Source organism: Lithobates pipiens, unplaced genomic scaffold (assembly GCF_037356315.1).
Source record: "Lithobates pipiens isolate NorthernLeopardFrog02 unplaced genomic scaffold, aLitPip1_a1.2 Scaffold_8, whole genome shotgun sequence".
NCBI classification, from domain to species: domain Eukaryota; kingdom Metazoa; phylum Chordata; class Amphibia; order Anura; family Ranidae; genus Lithobates; species Lithobates pipiens.
In genome coordinates, this window is record NW_027507903.1 from 222,154,549 (window position 1) to 222,175,700 (window position 21,152).

Genomic DNA, 21,152 nt, shown 5'->3' on the forward strand with positions numbered 1-21,152 from the left:
AGGTAGGAGGGGAGAGATTGAGAACCATAGAGATGGGGGCATGATCAGACCACGATATTACACCAATTTTAGTGGAAGCAACTGCTTGCAATAGCACTTTGGATGTCAGGAACAAGTCAATCCTGGAATATGACCTCTGAGCAGAAGAATAAAACGTATAGTCTCTTTCAGTACCATGTTGACACCTCCAGGGGTCATAGAATTCTTCCAGATGTAAGAAAGAGGAGAGGGTAGAGGACCTTCTCCTTTGGGGGGATGAGGAGTCCAATGCGTGATCTGGTACTGCATTGAAGTCTCCACACAAAACGATTTGATCTTTCGGGTATTGTTGTATTTTGGCGAGGATGGATTTAAGAAAGGGCTTTAGGTGAGTGTTTGGAGCATATATGTTCACAATCACCATGGGTTTGTTATTGAAGGAAGCGGAAAGGATTAAGAACCTCCCTTCGGGGTCTTGCTCTACATTGGAAACTGTAAGTGCCACCGTAGAGCGCACTGCAATCAGAACACCTCTAACTTTTTTATCTGTGCGGGAATGAAAGATATGTGGGTAGCGTTTATTGGTACATTGTGGTGAGTTCCGGGAAGAGAGATGGGTCTCCTGTATGCATAGGATATCAGAGTGAGAAGTCGCAGCTTCCCTCCATAAGAGAGAGCGCTTGAAAGGACTGTTCAGTCCCTTAACATTAAGGGACGTGATTGTAAGGGACATTAGCAGATAGGGTCAGTTGTCAAGATGGTACTGAAATTGACGGACCTTTTCAACAGAACTAAGTGCAAATATTAACTCTGCGAGCAGATAATGAATACAATAACCGTTGACTATAAGTCAAAGTGTACAAGTAACCAAACAGTAACTGTAACAAAAAGAAAAAAAACAAAAATACAAAAGCGAAGTTGCGATAAATCACACAAACAGTAGTAATGTACCTATATCTATGACCGGGAGATATAGAGACGTGAACTAAGGATCCAGTTGGTTCCTGAACGAACAGAAGGTGGCTTTGGGTAAGGTACACAAGTAGATATGGGAAGAGAATAATGCCGTGTGCTTGGCACACAGTGGCAGTTCGGCGTGTAGGGGTTCAAAAGAGGAGAGAGAAACAGTCATCCACTTTAACCTGAAAAGACAAGCGCCTTGTCAAAAAAAAAAAGAAAAGGGGGGGGTGCCCAAGGGGGCAGCCCCCTATGGTAGGAAGCTCAGGATTTAGGTTTCGTGTCCCATCGATGGGTGATTTTTGCAGGTCTAGAGTTCAGAGGCGGAACCGGGGGCACATGAGGGGCAATGCCCCAATTGTGTAGTTGTTTGAAACCGTCCTTGGGGGTCAAGAATGCGACTTGTTGTTGCTGGTAGTTTACAAGAAGCTTGGTGGGGAAACCCCATTTGTATGCGATTTTATGTTCTATAAGTATCGCAGTGATTTGAGAGAAGGCCTTGCGTGCCTGTGAGGTGGCGGCTGAGATATCATTGTATAGCTGAATCTTAGTGAAGGGATCAGGGAGGTTGCGTATGGTTCTTGCAGCCCTCATTATCTGCTCCTTAGTGTTAAAAAAGTGTATCCTAGCCAGGATATCTCTGGGAACTGTGTCTGGGAGGTGTTGCGGCTTATGTATTCTGTGCGCTCTGTCAATAAGGAGATCCTGCGGTGTGAGAGCCGGAATAAGCTTGTGAAAGAGCTGGTGCAGGTAGGGGACAATATCGGGAGGTGACACAGTCTCTGGGACTCCCCTGATCTTGATATTATTCCGCCTTGAGCGGTCTTCGAGGTCTGCGACTTTAAGACGCAGTTGGTGAATCGCAGAAGTATGTTCATTCTGAATGTCAACTACAGTGTTGTGAGAGCTAGTGGCAGCAGAGAGATGGTGCTCTATATGATCTATACGCTCTTCCATGTCTTCCATTCTGTCCATCAAATGGTTAATGGAGGATCTGAGCTCCTTCTGCATGTCAGCTTGTAGTGAGAGAAGCATGGCTTTCAGGGTATGTTCAGATGCAGGGCTATCTGATGTGCTGTAAGCTGCCAGTGAAGAGCTAGTTTCAGTCAGCGCTGCTGTGGGACTACAAGTGCCAGCGCCATGTTGCTTCTTCATTAATGGAGGCTTAGAGGGAGAGTGTGCTGGGGAGATTGCTGCTCTCTTACCTCTGTCAGCCGGCGACATGGAGGGCGAACGCTGCCGCTCTCCAGAGTCCTCCATGTCAGAAAGATGATCCTCAGAGGATGCAGGAGCCACCGAGGCCGTCGGTGTCTGTTGCGGAGTGAGGCCTTCGTCCCGAACGGCGCCATCTTGGGCCTGCGCGCCGGCCTGCTTAATGTAAAAATCTGTGAGCTTCTTCGCCCCGTGGGCGGCGGATCTGCCGCGGGTCATGTCCCTGGAGACGTGGGGTGATCCCTGAGGCTCCGTGGAGTCGATCGCGGTGGCGGATGGCGCTGGATGCTATGTGTAGCTGAGTGGATGAGAGGAGCTCAGCACTTATGCGGCCATTCCGGTCAGCGGCCCCTCTTCTCATTATTTTACATCCCCAGAGGGATTTATGTACCATTTTAATATTAGCCTAATATCACCTAGTTGCCCATTGCCTTTTCTTTATTTTTTGTTATATCCCAGCAGTTTTTAGTTGTAGCCCGCCATCTCCAGTCTACACTGAGCCACCTTGTATTATAGTTTTAGATTATATATTATCCATTACTCCAAAGACATGCAGGTAGGTTAATTGGCTTCTGTCTAAAATTGGCCCTAGTATACAACTGGGGATCTTGGATTGTGGCTCCTTGAGGGTAGGGACCAATGTGAGTGTGCAATGTAAAGGGATAGGGACAATTGTAGACACTCACTCAGGTTGAACTGGATGGACTGATGTCTTTATTCAACCTTACTAACTATGTAACATTACTTGTAGCCAGCTGCTTTGCCTTAAGATCATTCAGAAAATGGCCGCTGCCATGTCTTCTGATGGAGTAATACAAGAAAATGGCTGCAGCAATAGGCCGTTGTGAGTATCCACTAGAAAATGGCTGCAGCACTATTCTTTAACCATAGGACTGCAAGAAAATGGGCGCCAGTTGAATCTAATACTAAGCCTATTTAAGGACACTTCTAGTGCTAGTCTTTATTCCCTGATGAAGTCACGTGATTGGACAGGCATCAGAAGTGACATAAGTTTGCGAGCTTACCGCTTGTGGTTTTTAGCTTGTACCCTTGTTTGGTTGTAATAAAATTATCTAGGTTTTTACTACTACATTATTTGGGACCCCTTTTCTTTCTCCATGTCACATATGCATCTGCCTGGGAGGATTTCCATCGCTGCCAATTTATACAAAGGAGGTATATACATACTTTTGTAATGACAGCCACCTATCAGGACACAAGGTTCCCTAGATGATCGCCATATTACTGTCATCTATAAGAAACTCTTAGCGTGACTCACTGCAGGACCCCGGATTTCTGGAGTTCCATTGTCTCTATTTATACGCTGTTACCTTACAGCGGTAAGGTAAGGGACCAATTTACACAGAGGTGTTATTGCACTGAAGAGAGAAGTCACCGTTTATATTGCTTCACTTGCACAGTGTCAGAGCAAGTCTAGCACTTCACTGTTTCACCTCGTTTGTCATTCTCTATTTATTCGATTAAGGACATTTGCTCACTTAGACTTTTATCCCTTTGTTCTTGTCACTTTTGGCACCAACACTTTATCCTTGTTTCAAATATTTGATTAACCACTTGCCGACAGCTGCACGCCGATATACATCGGCAGTGGTAGGCAAATGGGCGTACCTGTATGTCCCCTTTAAAATGGGGGGATAGTAGGGGTGTGTGTGTGCCCACCGCATGCAGCGTGACTGTGCCCGTGGGTCTCCTGGTGATCATGTCATGGAGCTGCAGAATGGGGAAGTTCCTATGTAAACAAGGAATTTCCACATTCTGCCTTGTGTCATGAAAGAGATCACTGCTCTCTGTCATCGAGAGCAGTGACTGCCCATCCCCCCCAGTTAGAATCACTCCCTAGGACACACTTAACCCCTTCATCTGCCCTAGTGGTTAACTCCTTCAGTGTCATTTACACAGTAATCAGTGCATTTTTATAGCACTGACTGCTGTATAAATAACAATGGTCCCAAAAAAGTGTCAGAAGTGTCCGATGTGTCCGCCGTAATGTCGCAGTCCCGATAAAAAAAAAATTGCAGATCACCGCCATTACTACAAAAAAAAAAAAAAATGAATAATAAAAATGCCATAAACTATCCCCTATTTTGTAGACGCTATAACTTTTGTGCAAACCAAAGCACACTTGTGTTTTTTTTTATTTATTTTTTTTACCAAAAATATGTAGAAGAATACATATCGGCCTAAACTGAGGAAAACATATTTTTTTATATATATATATATATTTTTTTTTTTTGGGAGATATTTATTATAGCAAAAAGTAAAAAATATTGTTTTTTATTCAAATTGTCACATTTTTTGTTTATAGCACAAAAAATAAAAAAACCACAGGAGGTGATCAAATACCACCGAAAGAAAGCTCTATTTGTGGGGGAAAAAAAAGGACGTAAATTTTGTTTGGATGCAACGTCGCACAATTGCGCAATTGTCAGTTAAAGCGACACAGTGCCGAATCGCAAAAAATGCTCTGGTCAGGAAGGTGGTAAATTTTTCCAGGGTTGAAGCGGTTAAGAAAATTTATTAGCCTGGATTTTATTCATTTGTATCGCCATTTTTGGTGCTTACACTTTATATTCTGTATCTCATTTTGGTTAGAATATTTATTTAAGCACCTAGCATTTTATATTGTTTACATATCAATCTGTTATTTATAGCGCAGCACTATTTGATTATTTTATCCTACAAGTACATGTCGGGCAGGCACATATCAGCAATACAGTATGAAGTATTGGCTTAACAAATGCTTTGAGAAATGTTGGAAAGGATTTCCCAATTCTGTTCTTAACCTTATTTTAAATTTGTAAATTTCCCACATAGCCAACTGCAAAATTAAATTAGATTTTTTTTCATTTTAGACTTTCTTTGTGTTAAGAGCATCCTACCATGCATGTCAGAAAAATCATTAAATCAACTCACACTCTTTAATATAGTGATATTTTTTTGCCAGACGCTTCTAGATTGTGACAAGTGTTTCTAACAGAGAACAGTGTTTTTATCTTCAGACAGTTGTGTAAATCACAGGGCATCTTGCTGCTTTCAGCTATCCCTGCTTGCCCTCTTGGATGAAGATGTTTCCCAGCTGTTCTGGTCACAGTATGTATCTACATTACTATCTGGTCTCTGCCTGCTTTTCCCACCTATCTCTCATACCTCCTCTATTATTAGCTCTCAAATCCAATTTCCTCCCCTGGGTCCCATCCAGGAGACTGGCTTCAATATTTTCAATGACATTTTTCTAACTACCTTCGGGAAAAAAAGGTTCCCCAAGTACAGCTCCAAACTCTTTTGATGCTCTTTATATAGATGCACTAGACCAGCAGTTGCAAACCAGTGCTCTGTGGACCACTGATGATCCATGAGAAAATTTTGGGGGTCCCCAGGGGTTCCACCACAAATCAACATTGTGGCAGATGTATACTGCCCAATGTTGTTTCCAGTGTTGTAGAAATACAGGATACACACCAGAAATTCATAGCAATTTGGAGCACCAAAATAGTTACCCGTGAACCCTGAAGAAAGATTGGGTGAGGATGGAAGCCTCGGCAGCTGTGACAGCACGCTGCTGGAGGGTTTCATTTCAAGGTAGGTCTTTCGTAATGTGCTAGTATGAGCTGCATACTAGCACATTATGCCTTTGCCTGGCAGGGGTCAAGCGTGTGTGTGGCGGCAACCAGGTAAGGAGTACAAAGACAGTTGTGCCTTGCCTACAGTCAAGCATGGTGGTGGGAGTGTCATGGTCTGGGGCTGCATGAGTGCTGCCGACACTGGGAAGCTACAGTTCATTGAGAGAACCATGAATGCCAACATGTACTGTGACATACTGAAGCAGAACACGATCCCCTTCCTTCAAAGACTGGGCCACAGGGCAGTATTCCAACATGATAATGACCCCAAACACCCCTCCGAGACAACCCCTGCCTTGCTAAAGAAGCTGAAGGTAAAGGTGATGGACTGGCCAAGCATGTCTCCAAACCTAAATCCTATTGGGCATCCACAAACAGATGGCGGGGGAGCGCAAGGTCTCCAACATCCACGGGCTCTATGATGTTGTCAAGGAGGAGTGGAAGAGGACTCCAGTGGCAACCTGTGAAGCTCTGGTGAACTCCATGCCCAAGAGGATTAAGGCAGTGCCCGAAAATAATGGTGGCCACACAAAATCTTGAAACTTTGGTCCCAATTTGGACATTTTCAGTTAGGGGTGTACTCAGTTTTATTGCCAGCGGTTTAAACATTAATGGCTGTGTGTTGAGTTATTTTGAGGGGACAGCAAATTTGGCACATGAAGAGATATAATAAAATAGTTACAAAAACGTGAGGGATGTACTCACTTTTGTGAGATACTGTGTATGCGAGATCACATGCAATATCAGTGGAATGTGAATTCAGCCAGTTGTATGGCTGAACTCGCATTGGATTTGCACAAGAGAGGTGCAGGAACCTTTCTTTTGCCTGCACTGGAATCCGGTTGCATGGTGTTCACGCCCCTGCTATCCTATCCCTGTCTGAATTCACAGTTCGCACAGCGATCTGTGAACCGATCTGGAGGTGTCATTAACTTCACATTGACACCCTCAGCAATTTGCAGAGGGCAGTGTGAACTGCCTGTGGGAGAGATGCAATGCAGGAACCGGTGCTGTAATTGCGATTGTTCCCACAACGCATATGTGTGAACCCAAGCTTAGTGACAGAAGGCGCAGGCAGCTTGTATCACGCTACCTACCTAAGACAAGGGAGTCGGCTATGTATAATATTTGATTACAATCCTATCTGAAAAACAGGGTTTTAGGTCTTCAATTTTTTTTTCTTTAACCCCTTCACACCGATGGTATGAATATATGCAGCCTAACGGCAGGAATGCCTCAACGCCTAGCACCCACATATATGCATACCAGAATGTAAACAGATGTGCCTAGAGCACGCATCCTGCGCATTCCCAACAGTTACCAGCGGCTAACGGAAAGATTCTGATCTCTACTTGCAATCGAGAGCTTTCCCATCTTGTGACAGACGATCAAGGTGGTCAGATGATCAGAAACCTCTTAAAGGGCCGGGAGGTGCCAGCGTTGAATAAAAAATTTGATCTCGGAAGTCTGATGATCTGTACCAGATTATCTCTCTCTTCTGTCTGATATGCTCAGAGTGAATTAGATATTATGTTCCTTAACCATAGAGCTGGTTAGGGCTATACCCAAGCATATAGATATTTGCGAATACATTTTTTTTTTTTTTTAAACTTTATATATTAAATAAATTATACACTTTTTTTTAGGTTATCTGATTAATCGATGCAATAAACTTTAGTTACAACTCTAGTTACATACAGCCCCTGATGTCAATATAGTCTTTCATTGCTGAGATACATTTTATGTTATTATGGTCTATAGGTTGTACAAATTTATCCCACCCACTAATTGGAAGTGTGTCTCTAAGTAAAAAAAAAAAAAAGTGTTCCTGTCAGTGCAAGTAGCCCCTGATGACATCCCATTGGCCGAAACACATAAGACGGAGCTTGATGCACTGATGTTGCACGCTGCTGTCTCCAAAGTTGAGCAGCATTGCTCATGTGAGTTCTCTATGCCAGATTTTATGTATACTTTTGGTTTTAAAGTGGTTGTAAACCCTTACAACACACTTTGACCTACAGGTAAGCCTAGATTAAGGCTTACCTGTAGGTCCAAGAAATATCTCCTTAACCTATACGGTTTAGGAGATATTTGCCCGAAGACAGGCACCGCTGTCTACAGCGCATGCGCCGTAGACAGCGGCGCCCAGGTGCACTGAGCGCGGCATTTCCAAAAAACGGAGCTGCCGCGCGTGTCGGCTCCCGTGCGCATGCGCGGGAGTGACGTCATCGCGGCTTTGCCGAATGACAGCGGCGGAGCTGCGAGACCCCACCGACAACATGGATGCGCCGGACTACAGGGGACAGCGGCGACTTCGCTGGCTCCTGTGTCAGGTAAGTGACACATAATGGACTACTATGCGATGCATAGTAGTCCATTATGCTTTGCAGGGAATGAAAGAGGAAGTAAACTCATCAGGGTTTACTTCCTCTTTAATAAATACTACCCTGAGGCCCAATTTATTTTTTTGTGCCACATTCATTTAACCGCTTCCCGCCCGCCCTATAGCCGAATGACGGCCTTAGGGCGGGCGGCTTCCCTCGCCTGGCCGTCCCTGGACGGCCTGGTGTTTACTTCCGCAATGCGCGCCGCCGCGGGCGCGCATCGCGGAAGTTCTGTGTTTGCCGTGTCCCCCGGGGACAGGCAAACACAGATCGCTGTAAACGGCCAATCACAGCGGCCGTTTACAGCGTGATCGGCGTGTCCAATGGGAGATGATCTCATATGTAAACATATGAGATCATCTCTCAGCGCCGCTCTCCCTCCTCACACAGACAGCGTGTGAGAGGGGAGAGAAGAACGGCTGCAGCAGCCGTCAGTGTAAAAAAGAAAAAAAAAAAAAAAAAAAAAAAGTTAAAAAAAAAGTGCCATCCTCCCCCAGAGCCATCCTCCCCCCCAGTGCCATGCCCCCCCCAGTGCCATCCGCCCCAGTGCCATCCGCCCCAGTGCCATCCACCCCAGTGCAATCCACCCCACCCCAGTGCCACCTGCCCGCAGTGCTATCTGTCCCCAGTGCCACCTGTTGTCAGTGCCATTTGTCCCCAGTGCCATCTGTCATCAGTGCCACGTATAAGTGGCATCTGTCATCAGTGCCACGTGTTATTAGTGCCACATAGTGCCATCTGTCATCAGTGCCACGTATTAGTGCCATCTGTCATCAGTGCCACGTATCAGTGCCATTTGTCGTCAGTGCCACCTGTCAGTGTCACGTGCCATCTGTTGTCAGTGTCACGTGTCATCAATGCCACTTATCAGTGCCATCTGTCATCAGTGTCACACGTCATTGGTGCCACGTATTAGTGCCATCTGTCACTGGTGGCACGTATTAGTGCCACGTGTCATCAGTGCCGCGTATTAGTGCCACGTGTCATCAGTGCCGCGTATTAGTGCCACGTGTCATCAGTGCCACGTATTAGTGCCACGTATTAGTGTCATCTGTCATCAGTGCCACGTATAAGTGTCATCATTGCCACGTATCAGTGCCATCTGTCATCAGTGTCACGTGTCATTGTCCTGGTATTTCAAAAGTGTAATAAGTAGTCAACAAGTTAGATGTGTAATTTATGCTTCTAGAACACGTGATGGCGCTCCCTGCATGTTGGGCCTCTCTATGTGGCCAGGCTGTGAAAAAGTCCCACACATGTGGTATTGTAATACTCAGGAGGAGTAGCAGAATTTTTTGGGGGGTGTCATTTGTGGTATACACATGCCACGTGAGAGAAATAACCTATTACAATGACAATTTTGTGGAGAAAATTAAAAATCTTCATTTTGCAAAGAATTGTGGGAAAAAAATGACATCAAAAAGCTCACATGCCTCTTACTAAATACCTTGGAATGTCTACTTTCCAAAAAGGGGTCATTTGGGGGGTATTTGTACTTTCCTGACTTGTTCGGGTCACAAGAAGCGAGATAGGTCACCAGTACATCAGATGTGATCAATTTTGTGCGATTCGCACCACAGCTTGTAGACTCTCTAACTTTCACAAAGACCAAATAATATCCACTAATTTCGGTTATTTTTACCAAAGATATGTAGCAGTATAAATTGTGGCCAAAATTTATGAAGAAAAATTAATAATTTGCATAATTCTGTCACAGAAACAAAGAAATACGAGTTTTTTTTCAAAATTTTCGGTCTTTTTTCATTTATAGCGCAAAAAATAAAAACCCCAGAGGTGATCAAATACCACCAAAAGAAAGCTCTATTTGTGGGAAAAAAGGGACACAAAATTCATTTGGGTACAGTGTTGCATGACTGAGTAATTGTCATTCAAAGTGTAAGAGCACCGAAAGCTGAAAATTGGTCTGGTCAGGAAGGGTGTTTAAGTGCCCAGTAAGCAAGTGGTTAACATAGGGCATGTGTTGAATCAGGTTTACATATAGAATGGCATTGGGCGATATTATCCCTGGACTAGAGATAGATCCACTTCCTGTGGTGTACCAGGACCTTGGGTAAGAGATTATACCTCAATCTATCTTTTGGTGAATGGGCATTTCACTTACCTTGGTGACAGGACACACACCAGAGTAATTTTTATTTTTCCCTTGATGAATCAGTTTATTTTTTTTTATTGTTTTGGGACTAATTATACACATGTGATCAAACATAAGAATATACATTTTTTTTGAATGTGTGTTGGAGGATTATTTGCTACAATTTGTGTAATACAGTTAATACATAGTGTGGTGCCGTAATTCTTGGTTCATTAAACAGCGGTAGCTTGTTATTGAATCCCGGAGGCTAGGATGTCAACATCCAGGAATTGGGCATCTTTCGCATATCAGACTGAACACATCTGGGAGGAAGAGACCCTTCCCCCTTGATCCAAGTGCTGGCAGCTGATATAATCCACCTGCCAGTTGTGCACTGTTGGCATATGGACCACAGAAAAGCACTGGAAAGAGTTTGTGCACAAGAGAATCTTGTTTAATTCTTTCAAGGGAGACAAGCTCCTTGTGTCCTCTTGGTGGTTGATATATGCCAATGTGGTGGCTTGGTTTGAGTGCACCCAGATTGGGTGACCCTCCCAAAGGAAGGTCTGGTGTTGAAAGGATAACCTGACTGCTCTGAGCTTCAGAAAATGAATGGGGAGCTTGGTTTCTGATGACTCTGTACCTCAGAGTACCTAAATTCTCAAAGATTGGAACACTCCTCCCCAAGCCTGCTAGACCTGCATCTGTTGTTGTTAGGGCTTGTGTGGTAATCCACCAAGATAGGGAGGTTCTTGCTTGGCTGGATAGGACCATAGTTAAGTCAAGGAAGGGAAAGAGCCTGCTTTTTCCATGCCAACAAAATGTTTTGTTGGATAGTTCTTAATTGAATTGGGGAAAAAGGCACTGCCACGAAGGAGGCAACCATTAGGCCTATAACTCTCAGAGAATCTCACTGGGGGATTTCTAGCTCAGTTATCGAGCATAAGCACTTAGAGAAAGATTTTCCTTTTCTGAAAGAAAGACTTGCCCTTGGGTCTGGTCCTGGACACACCCCAAGTATTCCAGGCCAAGGGTGGAGAGCAGACATTACACCATGTACCCATGAGTGCTTTGGGCACTGGATCCTGAATAAGGTAAACAGAAGTTGTGCCAACAAAGTGTGGTCTGGGTATGGCTCCTAAGGTTTTACTGAGGTTGTATTGATCCACATGCTGTCCAATGCTTCCACAGAAGCTGTGTAGGGGTTGATTGAAGAATGTGAGGGACATGATAAAGAAAAATAACTAGTGAAGCCGATTCCTCTGTGCAGAAGTCCATCACCTTAAGACAATGACAAAAGTGAGGATTTAAGGAGAGAAGCAGGGTTATGGGTGAGGTACCTGAGAGGAGCATGTCCTTAAAGGATGACCAATGTCCAATCACCTGAAGGTTCATGTGGCAGCACCACGGACCCAATATGGTTTGTTAGAACTTGGTCAGCAGCTGGACAATTTGACAGCAATGGCAAGACACCAGATCTTTTTTTCTATCAAAAGTTAAAGCTTCAATTAGGCCAGTGACTACTTTGTATCAGCTTTACCCCATCTACAACACTGCCACTCTCCCCAGAGAAGAAATACTTGCACACCACTAAAATCCTGTTTGGATTCCTTCCACGCACAGAGCAATTGCAGTCAATTACCTCCTCTACATTTCTTGACTAGATGTGTATTTCCATGGGCAAAGTGTAAAACCAAAGGGTCTTGCCCCGGCTCCATCACCTTTTTTTGATGCAGAACCTGCTTCTGGAGTCAATTGCCTATTACCACCATGCCCAGCACTGCTGTATCTGCCTTTAAGCATGAATTTTGTTTGTCAAGGTTATGCCTAACCAATTTTTAATATTTGGGGGGGTAGTAAATGTGGGTGGTAGAGCTTGAAGTCGATTTTTGTGCACCCTGTATTTAATTATTTTAGAATAAAATAGGGCTGTTTGAGAACTCAAGGGTAGCCTATAGTCAGCCTGACTGAATAAGGGGGTATGGTAAATAAGGGATAGTCAGGAATAACGACCTGGCTGATGCAAGGAAACACTAGAAGAACAAGGAGGGGGTGTCTGAGGCCTGACAGAGCCATGGTTTGTGCTCAAGGTTAGGTTGGATCTGCAGATTTCCTCCAAGAATCTTCTGACCAGTCCACAAAAGCATCCAGTGTCATGGGGCAATGGGCAAGAACCTTCACTATACTGCTAGTCACATTCACCTGATTAAGAATAGAAGTGAGAAAGGGTTTTGGAAGACCTTTCTCCAGGGCTGAGGATCAGCTATGAAAAGAGGACATCTCTCTAGGTGATCAGGTCCTACCAATGCCTTCTGACGCAGGGGGTACCTGCTACCAAAATAAAATTTAGAAGGGTAAAATTCCTCAGCCACCTCCATAGATTTCCTATGTTGACTCAGCAGCACACTCTGGCCACCTATGGTGCTGCTAATCAGAGTCAAGAGTAGAGCCAGAGATATCAAAAGGGTTAAAGTGGTTGTAAACCTCAGACATGAAATATGAATGAAGCTGTCCCTGCTATATTGTGTAGACTGATTTTACTGTTGTGGGTTTAGTAACACTTTAAGGAGAGACCAATGGCCAGTTCCTGGAGTCCCAAAAGGTAATCACAATCTCATCCAGCTTAGTGGTATTTCTCGTAAGCTGGGCCACTGGTGTATCTACATTAAGACCAGACAACCAATTAACTAATCCCCTCTCAAAAAGGAAAAGTGGAAATGCCCTAAAGGGTCCTGGGACCCAACTGAATGTAGCCAGTCTGCATAGAGAAATTACTCAAAAAGCAGCTGTAGTGAAAAAGATATTTTCAGCTGTAGGAGCTTTACAAACCCCCAGGTTTAGAACAGCAGGCTAAACCTCCAGATGCAGGGCAAGATGCACCTCATCAATAGGGTTTGAAACAACCCCCTGTATATCTGAGTCAACAGAAGGAAAGTGCAGTGCCTCAAAAATAGACTGGTGAGACTCAACCTAGGTTAAATAAAAATAAATGTTAATGGGGCAACAGACCTTGTTTGATTTAAGACCTCTGCAGGGCCACAGACTCTGCAGGGGGTGACTCTGGAGCTTCTGTGTGTAGAATGCCCCAGTAGTTGAGAAAAAACAGCCACAAAGCTTGGAAAGGACATGGAGGTCCCTATGGGCATTGGGAGGCTTCAGCCTTACCCAACAGTGCAGAGGTAGACCCCAAATATGAGGAACAATAGGTCTTAGATTACAGGAGTTAGAGGTTCTGGAGGGGGGTGGGGGGGTTACCCAGTATCCCTGAAGGAACCAAGAATGTGTTGAGGTCACACATGGTAGCAGGACTGTCCTTTAGTGTTGCAGCAAAGACATGTTGCATCCACGTAACAGTAATGCAACTGGGCCCAATGCAAGGAAAGACCTCCAGTACTAAAACCTTGACACCTGGTAGTGATAATAGTTTCAGGTGGCTGGAGGTAAAGTCCCTATAGGCAGGCAGTGAAAATAGAACAGATATCAATGTGATGCTTTAAAAGCAGGAACAGCAGTGGCATGATCCTTCCACAAGGCTGAATGCTGAGAAATAATGAAATATGTATGGGGCACTCCACTGAGCAGACAACACCTGCACTTAGTCTATCATCCTCAACCCTTACAGCAATAAAACCAACAGTGGTGGGAAATTTGAAAAGGCCGCCAGCCTGACCAACCTTACCAAGTCTACAGGGACAGGGTCACACCAGGAACTGTGCTACAGCTTTTGGACCTAGAAAGCGCTCTGTGGCTAACAAAGAACACAGTACACTAAAGTCTGGAAACAGGACAATGATTCCAGTACCTGAAGGTCACATTCCAGGCTAGAGGGGTCCGGTTACAGCTTGCAAAGCTGGTGCTGGGGAAATTCTGATCCAGGTAACTACTATGGACAGACCAGTGTAAACGGGTATAAGTGAGGCATCTCAACTGAAGCCAGGAGGGAAAAATTCAATGAAGCGGGCTTGCAAACAATAGATACAGCAGAGCTGGGGGAAAAAAAAAAAAAACGTCCAACCTTCTACGACACAGAAACTGAGGCAAGGTAGCTAAGGGGTTTTATGAGGTCTCTCCCAAGCTCTTGTAGGTAACATATTAAACAGTTTCTGAATTTGTGTTCTCGTTTGACAATAAAAAATCTAAACCCCCATACACACTATCAGATTATCTCAGATTTTTGTCTATGGTTTGACCTCCAATTATATGGTTTTGATAAACCTGAAGGAAAAAAAAAAAAAAAAAGAAAGAAGAAAATCTGATAGTGTGTATGGGGCTTTACACATCTGTTCTCAGCATTACCTGTAGTGCTTGGCTTCTTTTTTCTGCTAGCCGTTCCAATGACTTGCACACCTAGTGGAACCAGAAGGAACTGCAATGTTTATCTTCATAACATGTCACAGGAAGCACCCTCATGGCCAACAAAGGACAGAATTAGACTTGAAAAACTCAACATTAATAAGTGACCGGACCAGATGGCTTGCACCTGAGGGTCCTTAACTACTTCACCCCCAGAAGGATTTACCCCCTTACTGAACACTTTTTGCAATATGGCGCTGCGTCGCTTCAACTTTTTGCTATAATAAATATCTCCATTTTTTTTTTTTTTTTTTAAAAGCTAATTTTCTTCCCAGTTTAGGCCAATATGTATTCTTCTACATATTTTTGGTAAAAAAAAAGGAGGTGGGAAGCTTTGCAAAATGATCTGTACAAATTAATGAGGTGGGCAACTACATGGAAAATGAGGTTCAATATAGTAATAATATAATATAGTAAAATAATGCATTTGGGTTGCAAAAACATGAATGCAATCTACTCACTAGGGGGAGAACCTCTGGGGTAATCTAGGATGGAAAAGGGCCTGGGGATCCTAGTAGATGACAGGCTCAACAATGGCATGCAATGCCAAGCTGCATGCAAAGCAAACAGAATATTGGCATGCATCAAGAAGGGTATTCTCTCCAGAGATAAAACGATAATTCTCCCACTCTACAAGACCCTGGTTTGGCCTCACATGGAGTATGCTGTCCAGTTCTGGGCACCAGTCCTCAGGAAGGATGTGCTGGAACTGGAAAAAGTCCTGAGAAGGGCAACAAAACGAATAAAAGGGACTGGAGGACATTCGTTATGAGGAAAGGTTACAAGCACTGAACTTGTTTTCTCTAGAGAGGAGATGCTTGAGAGGTAATATGCCGCCATTACCAATAAATCAATATACGCTTATTTCACTTTACCAAAAATATGTAGAAGGATACATATTGACCTAAACAGAAATAATTTTTTTTTTATATATATATTTTTGGGGGATATTTTCATATAGCAAAAAAATTTTTTTTTTTGCCACGTTTTCTTGTTTATAGTGCAAAAAATAAAAACCACAGAGGTGGTTAAATACCCCCAAAAGAAAGCTCTATTTGTGGGGAAAAAAGGACGCAAATTTTGTTTGGATACATTGAACAACCGTGCAATTGTCAGTTAAAGTGACAATGCCAAATGGTAAAAAGTGCTCTGGTCAGGAATGGGATAAAATCTTCAGGGGCTGAAGCAGTTAAACTGCATAAAGAGTTCTTTACTGCAAGAACGGTTAGGATGTGGAATTCTCTTCCACAGGCAGTGGTTTCAGCGGGCAGCATTGATAATTTCAAAAAACTATTTAGCTAAGCACCTGAATGACCACAACATACAGGGATATACAATGTAATACTGACATAAAATCACGCACATAGGTCGGACTTGGTGGACATGTGTCTTTTTTCAACCTCAGCTACTATGCAACTATGTAAGGAACTGAAAATGTCTCTATTGAATTACAAGAAAAACCAAAGGAAGGAAAGATGGAACACTTACTAAACACAATGGGAATTTATATTTTTATTCACAAAAAGTGTCAATATTTTAGAAATATCAAACAAGTGACCTATGGTATCTAAAACATGTTTTTTTTAGAGACAGTCTGTTGCTGCAGAATGAAGAAAGATTTGCCTTCTACTAGTCTCTGGCCTATAAATAAAACCTACATTTTACACAGGTGGATAAGAACTTACACCACTGCAGTGCCAAATACAGGGCCAAAGAACTTAGGAGAGGACATATTCAAAGACATGGTTGCTAAATACTGTTGGGTATTGTTTTTATGAACTGCTTGTGGCAACTGAAGAGAAACTAAAAACTGTAGCAATAAATCATCTTTCGGTGTGCCCTATACCTTGCAGATAAGAAATATAAAAAATAACATGTCCTGCATTTAACATATACAATATATACATTTATTATTTGCACAGTTAAATTAGGGCTAAATTTGTCTGAACATAAATAACTTGCAGCTAAATATTCTACACTTAGCATGGACTTAAAGGTTTTCCAGGGTAAACACCCACTGCCATTAAAAAAAAAAAAAAATATTCGGAATCTGGCAGGTTGAATTGCCATTGGCCATACCCAACAAAAGGACACAAAGCGTAAACTATGGCCTGGAAGATACAAACTGTTAGGAGCAAACATCTCATTTGCATGAAAATATACCATATTCATGAGTAAATGATTGCTGGAATTGGCAAACAATGGGCTGGCCCACACACAGTCTCCCTTACAGAGTAGGTTCCAGACTTCGGGAGTCTTGGACATGTGTCAGGTAAGCATACGGTGCACATTCTAATTTCTAACTTAAGTATTGTGTGTAAAGCAATAAAGAAAGTAAACCTGTACTGTAAACCTGTGATCGTCTAAGTAAATAACCTGCTAAACAAACATTTCCATAGTCATTACACAATGTAAACACCAGCTGCTCAGTTTTGGTACACTTGACATGGCATTAAAAAAAAAAAAAAGTTTTTTCAAATAGCAGAACTATAAAATAAAACTGTCTCTCTGGACTGAGAATGTCTTCACAGGAATTCAACTAAGCACACCTAGGGGTTTTAAGAAATGATACAGTTTTTGCCTTTGTGTCCCTTCTTCTTTTTGGATTTAGTGGTCCTTTGGCCAAAATGACTACTAGATAGTGAAGTTGTGGGACTGGGGAGATCATCTGTAAAATATTGGCATCTTTGTGGTCGTGGCTGAGGAATAGGCTGTCCAAGAAAATATCCTTCCTCTTCTGAGTCAGAAGAGGATGAGGAACAGGTTGAACACCAAGAGTCATCATCCTCGCCATGCAACCCAAAAAATTTATCCATCAATTGGCTTTGCAGTCTATAATCTGAAGCAGCATTTGTATACTGTCCAAATAGTTCACTATTTTGCATATATGCTTGCACATCTTGAGGGGATCTGTTCTGAAAGAGTCGGTCATAATCCTCAGATGTGTAACATCTTGGCTTTTCCCGCCCTGGAGGTTTGTGGTCTGCTGCAAGATGAAGTGCATTTTCAGAGCGAGACTTCCTATTTTTCCTGCGTCTGTGATGTTGGTGTGGCCTGTGGCTACTTTCTTCAAGATTGTAAACCCTTCTCCTACTCCTCTCACTCATTGGGGGCTGTCTGATTTCAATACTGCCATAGTCGCCATTGTCGATCACGTCATCAGAAAATTTGACTTGTGGTCTGGTCTGCGACTTAGACCTTCTCAGTGCTGACATATGAACTGGCTTTTCTTCTGGAAGCGGCTTTTCCTGGCACAGTTCTGAACTTAGACTTTTCAAAGATTCAGAACTCCTGTTCAGCATGGAGGAGTTGAGAGTACCCATGTTGCTCATTTTCTCACAGTCCCTCGAGTCCAAGTCTTGGAAGCTTGGATAAGAAAAGTGTGAGGGCCGAGCTTTATTTTCCCCATCAACGGATGCTCCTGAAAAAGGAGAAATAAAAATTATTTGTAGAAAGCAACACACAGAGTACAAAGCTCAAACATAGGTATAATGGACTTAAACTAATTTAGGGGTTTCCCATGGCTACCGATTAGTTGGCAAGCTAAACTTGCCAAAGATTAAAGAGAACTTCAGCAATAAATAAACCAGAATAGGCTCTGCTTGTGATTATTACTATTGCTACAGAAGACTGATTTATACCCATGTGGAAAAAACCTTTGACTATAAAACATGGGGAAAAAAAAATAAAAAATCTTAAAAACAAAAAGGATGCAAAGTTATGAGATTTGCTGGCAATCATACTAGTAACTTGACTAATTTTGCTGTCCTACAAATTAATTACCATTTACGTGTGGCTGTGGTGGTGACATTAGATGTAAGATACACTTAAATAGGGGACTGATGTGAATGGCTCAATATATCCTTAAAACAGAACTTCACTCAAAAAAAGGGGAAGTTCCACTTTCCCTCCTCAGCCACATTTGGAATACATTTTTCTTTTTGGGAGGGGATGCAGGTACCTGGAGTTCCCCTCTCCTCCTCGCTGCAACCTTTTGGGCTGCAGGACCAGTCACAAAACTCAAGGTGGCTCACGCATACGCAGTGGGAAGTCAACTGTGAAGCTGCAAGGAGTCACAGCCAACTGATAACACAGACGCCGGGGACCTGAAGACCGGGATCGGTGAAGAACTGGTTCGGGGGAGGACAGTGCTGGATCCTTGGTCAGGTGATTGTATCTGCTGACTAAAATTTTTACAGAACCAGCTGTAGCTCCTCTTTAAAGGGTTCATGCACATTTTATTATTTTAGACACCTTTTCTCCTTACAGGAGAAGTGCCACAAAAACATGGTAAAAGCCAAGTTTTTGCATAAGCATTTATGCAAAACAGAATATATTCTCCCCATTAAGATGTATTAACATGTGAACACACATTTATTTCAGCCCAAACACTGCTCTCCAGAATGCACAAGTGATGTTTTTTTCTGCCTCTAAATGTGTGCATGGACACAGACTGACATGGAGGAGTGTTTAGAGGCAAAAAAAAAAAAAAGTCAAATTGCCTGTAGAACAGGTGCTTTTGAGCTGCAGGGTGCATGAAGCCCAGCAGAGAATCAATTAGTATCAAAAAGGTAATAAAGATCTCAAATCAATTCTAATATTAGTATATGTTATCCATGGATGTCAGTCATGTGACATGTTAAATTCTGTAAGCAAAAGATTTGCATTGTATTAAAATATTGCTATGTAAAATATGTTTTTGGACCAAATTAATAGAATAAGTCCAAGAGAAAAAAAAAAAAATTATATCAGTACCTGTTATATTGGACAATGCCAATGAATCCATTGAATCACGTATGTTTTCAATCTGTGGCTTCATATCAGACAAGCATTCCAGAGAACTCTTGTACCAAGGTATGTTGTCAGGTTTGTAACCAGATGCACCATGCTCTAAATCCAGCTCTTGCATTTTTCTGCTGCTGGCAGGGCCTGGGTGACTACCATATGCTGAATCTCCAAGTCCATCCTGTGACTGTGCCCAATACATATCAGTTTGATACTTTTTACTTGCCAAACTCTGATTTTGCCTGCTCCTTTTTAGATCACTATTCATTTTGATATTTTCAGACATCCAAGGCTCACTAGATCCATGATCTTCAGCAGGCTGCTGAAAGAGTCCCTTCTCACCAAACTTCAAAAGTAATTGAGTCATGTAATCATCATGCTCAGCCCATTCTTCATGGTCCTCTGACGTATCCTGCTCATCCCTTCCTTTCCAAAAGTCATTATCAAAATTGGCCCCATGCCTTGATACGCCAATGTCATCCATCTTCCGAGAGAGCGTATCATCAGCATTTCCAGAAAGGCCAGGAAACTTATAATTCAGTGCTGGAGACAGCAAGAGAGATTGTCTACACTGATCTGCGGACCTGCTGCTCTTTCCCATTCGCACGCTTCTCCTTGATTCCCTGGATCTAGCAGACTGGAAGGCCGAGTCGGAAGAATCTGATGCGTGCATATCTTCTCCCAAGCTGCAAGTCTTGGAACAATAAATGCGGCCTTTTTTTGGCAGAAAGGGACAACCCAGAAGTGAAACTTTGCACTGAGCACAACAAAAGCAGCCTTCTGTAGCATGCCAGTGTTGGCCATCATAGGTCATCTGAGCATGATCCACACCTAAAAAAAAAAAAAAAAAAAAAAAAAAACTCAATCAAAGAATGCTATACAAAACATGACTTCATTATAGCCCACTACTTAAGTAGAACTAAAAGCAAAAAACTTTTTTTTTTCCATTTTGGATAGAGTAAGGGAGGGTCATGAACCCTGACCGTTTATTTTTTGCCATCTGTGTCCCATTGGCGAGATTACCCTTCACTTCCTGCCCCATAGCCAGAACAGGAAGTGAGGGGGAACCCCTCCAAAGTAAAAAGGAATCCCTTGGGGACCACAAGTTTACCAGAAATAATGTCCCCATTGGAAACGTTTCCCCTTTACTTTTCTGAGGACAATCCAAAATGTGGGGTTTACTTTTACTTTCAATGATCAAGCTAAACAGGACAAAGAGGGTGAATCTCCCTTGCATGTCCCCTTTAGATCTACAAGCGACTGCGCACTTCCAACTGCACTTGGAAGTGCACAGTGAATTTGTCTTTAGTAAAATAACCCCAATGTACCACATTTTCGCTCTACAGAAAATTGAGCCAACCTACCTATATGTTCTCCACAGGATTCACAGTACTCTGCATAATGAGATTCAAAGCAACTACAACAGAAGGGGCGACCATCCTTCATTATATATCTCTGTCCACCAAGCACAGTTTCACACTCGTAGCAACAAAAATGCTTCATATGCCAGTGACGACCCTCAGCCTCTGTGCATTCATCAGCAAATATAATCTGAAAGAAGAAAATAACTCATAAGGGATATAGAAGCAGAATGACAAATGCTGTAGCATAAAATTACAGGCAGCCACAAAAAAAAAATAAAAAGCATACAGTGAAAATGTGTTTATATGTAATGCATACTAATACAGTGGTACATCTGGTTCTAAGCTATTGGTTCCAAGCTATTATTAGCACTGTATTAGTCCTAAG

General features: G+C 42.8%; 1 protein-coding gene across 2 annotated transcripts in view; it reads right to left on the reverse strand.

Annotated features, from left to right (window-relative positions):
* Positions 1–16,115: 16,115 nt before the first annotated feature.
* Positions 16,116–21,152, reverse strand: part of PRICKLE1 (prickle planar cell polarity protein 1) — an 86,604-nt gene continuing 81,567 nt past the window's right edge. For both annotated transcript variants that reach the window (XM_077472555.1, XM_077472556.1), the window contains exons 6-8: positions 20,768–20,954; positions 19,374–20,234; positions 16,116–18,039 (exon numbers count right to left, since the gene is read on the reverse strand). In XM_077472555.1, coding sequence (XP_077328681.1) covers positions 17,177–18,039; positions 19,374–20,234; positions 20,768–20,954 — 1,911 coding nt within the window. In that variant the 3' untranslated portion in view covers positions 16,116–17,176. The remainder of the gene's footprint in view (positions 18,040–19,373; positions 20,235–20,767; positions 20,955–21,152) is intronic.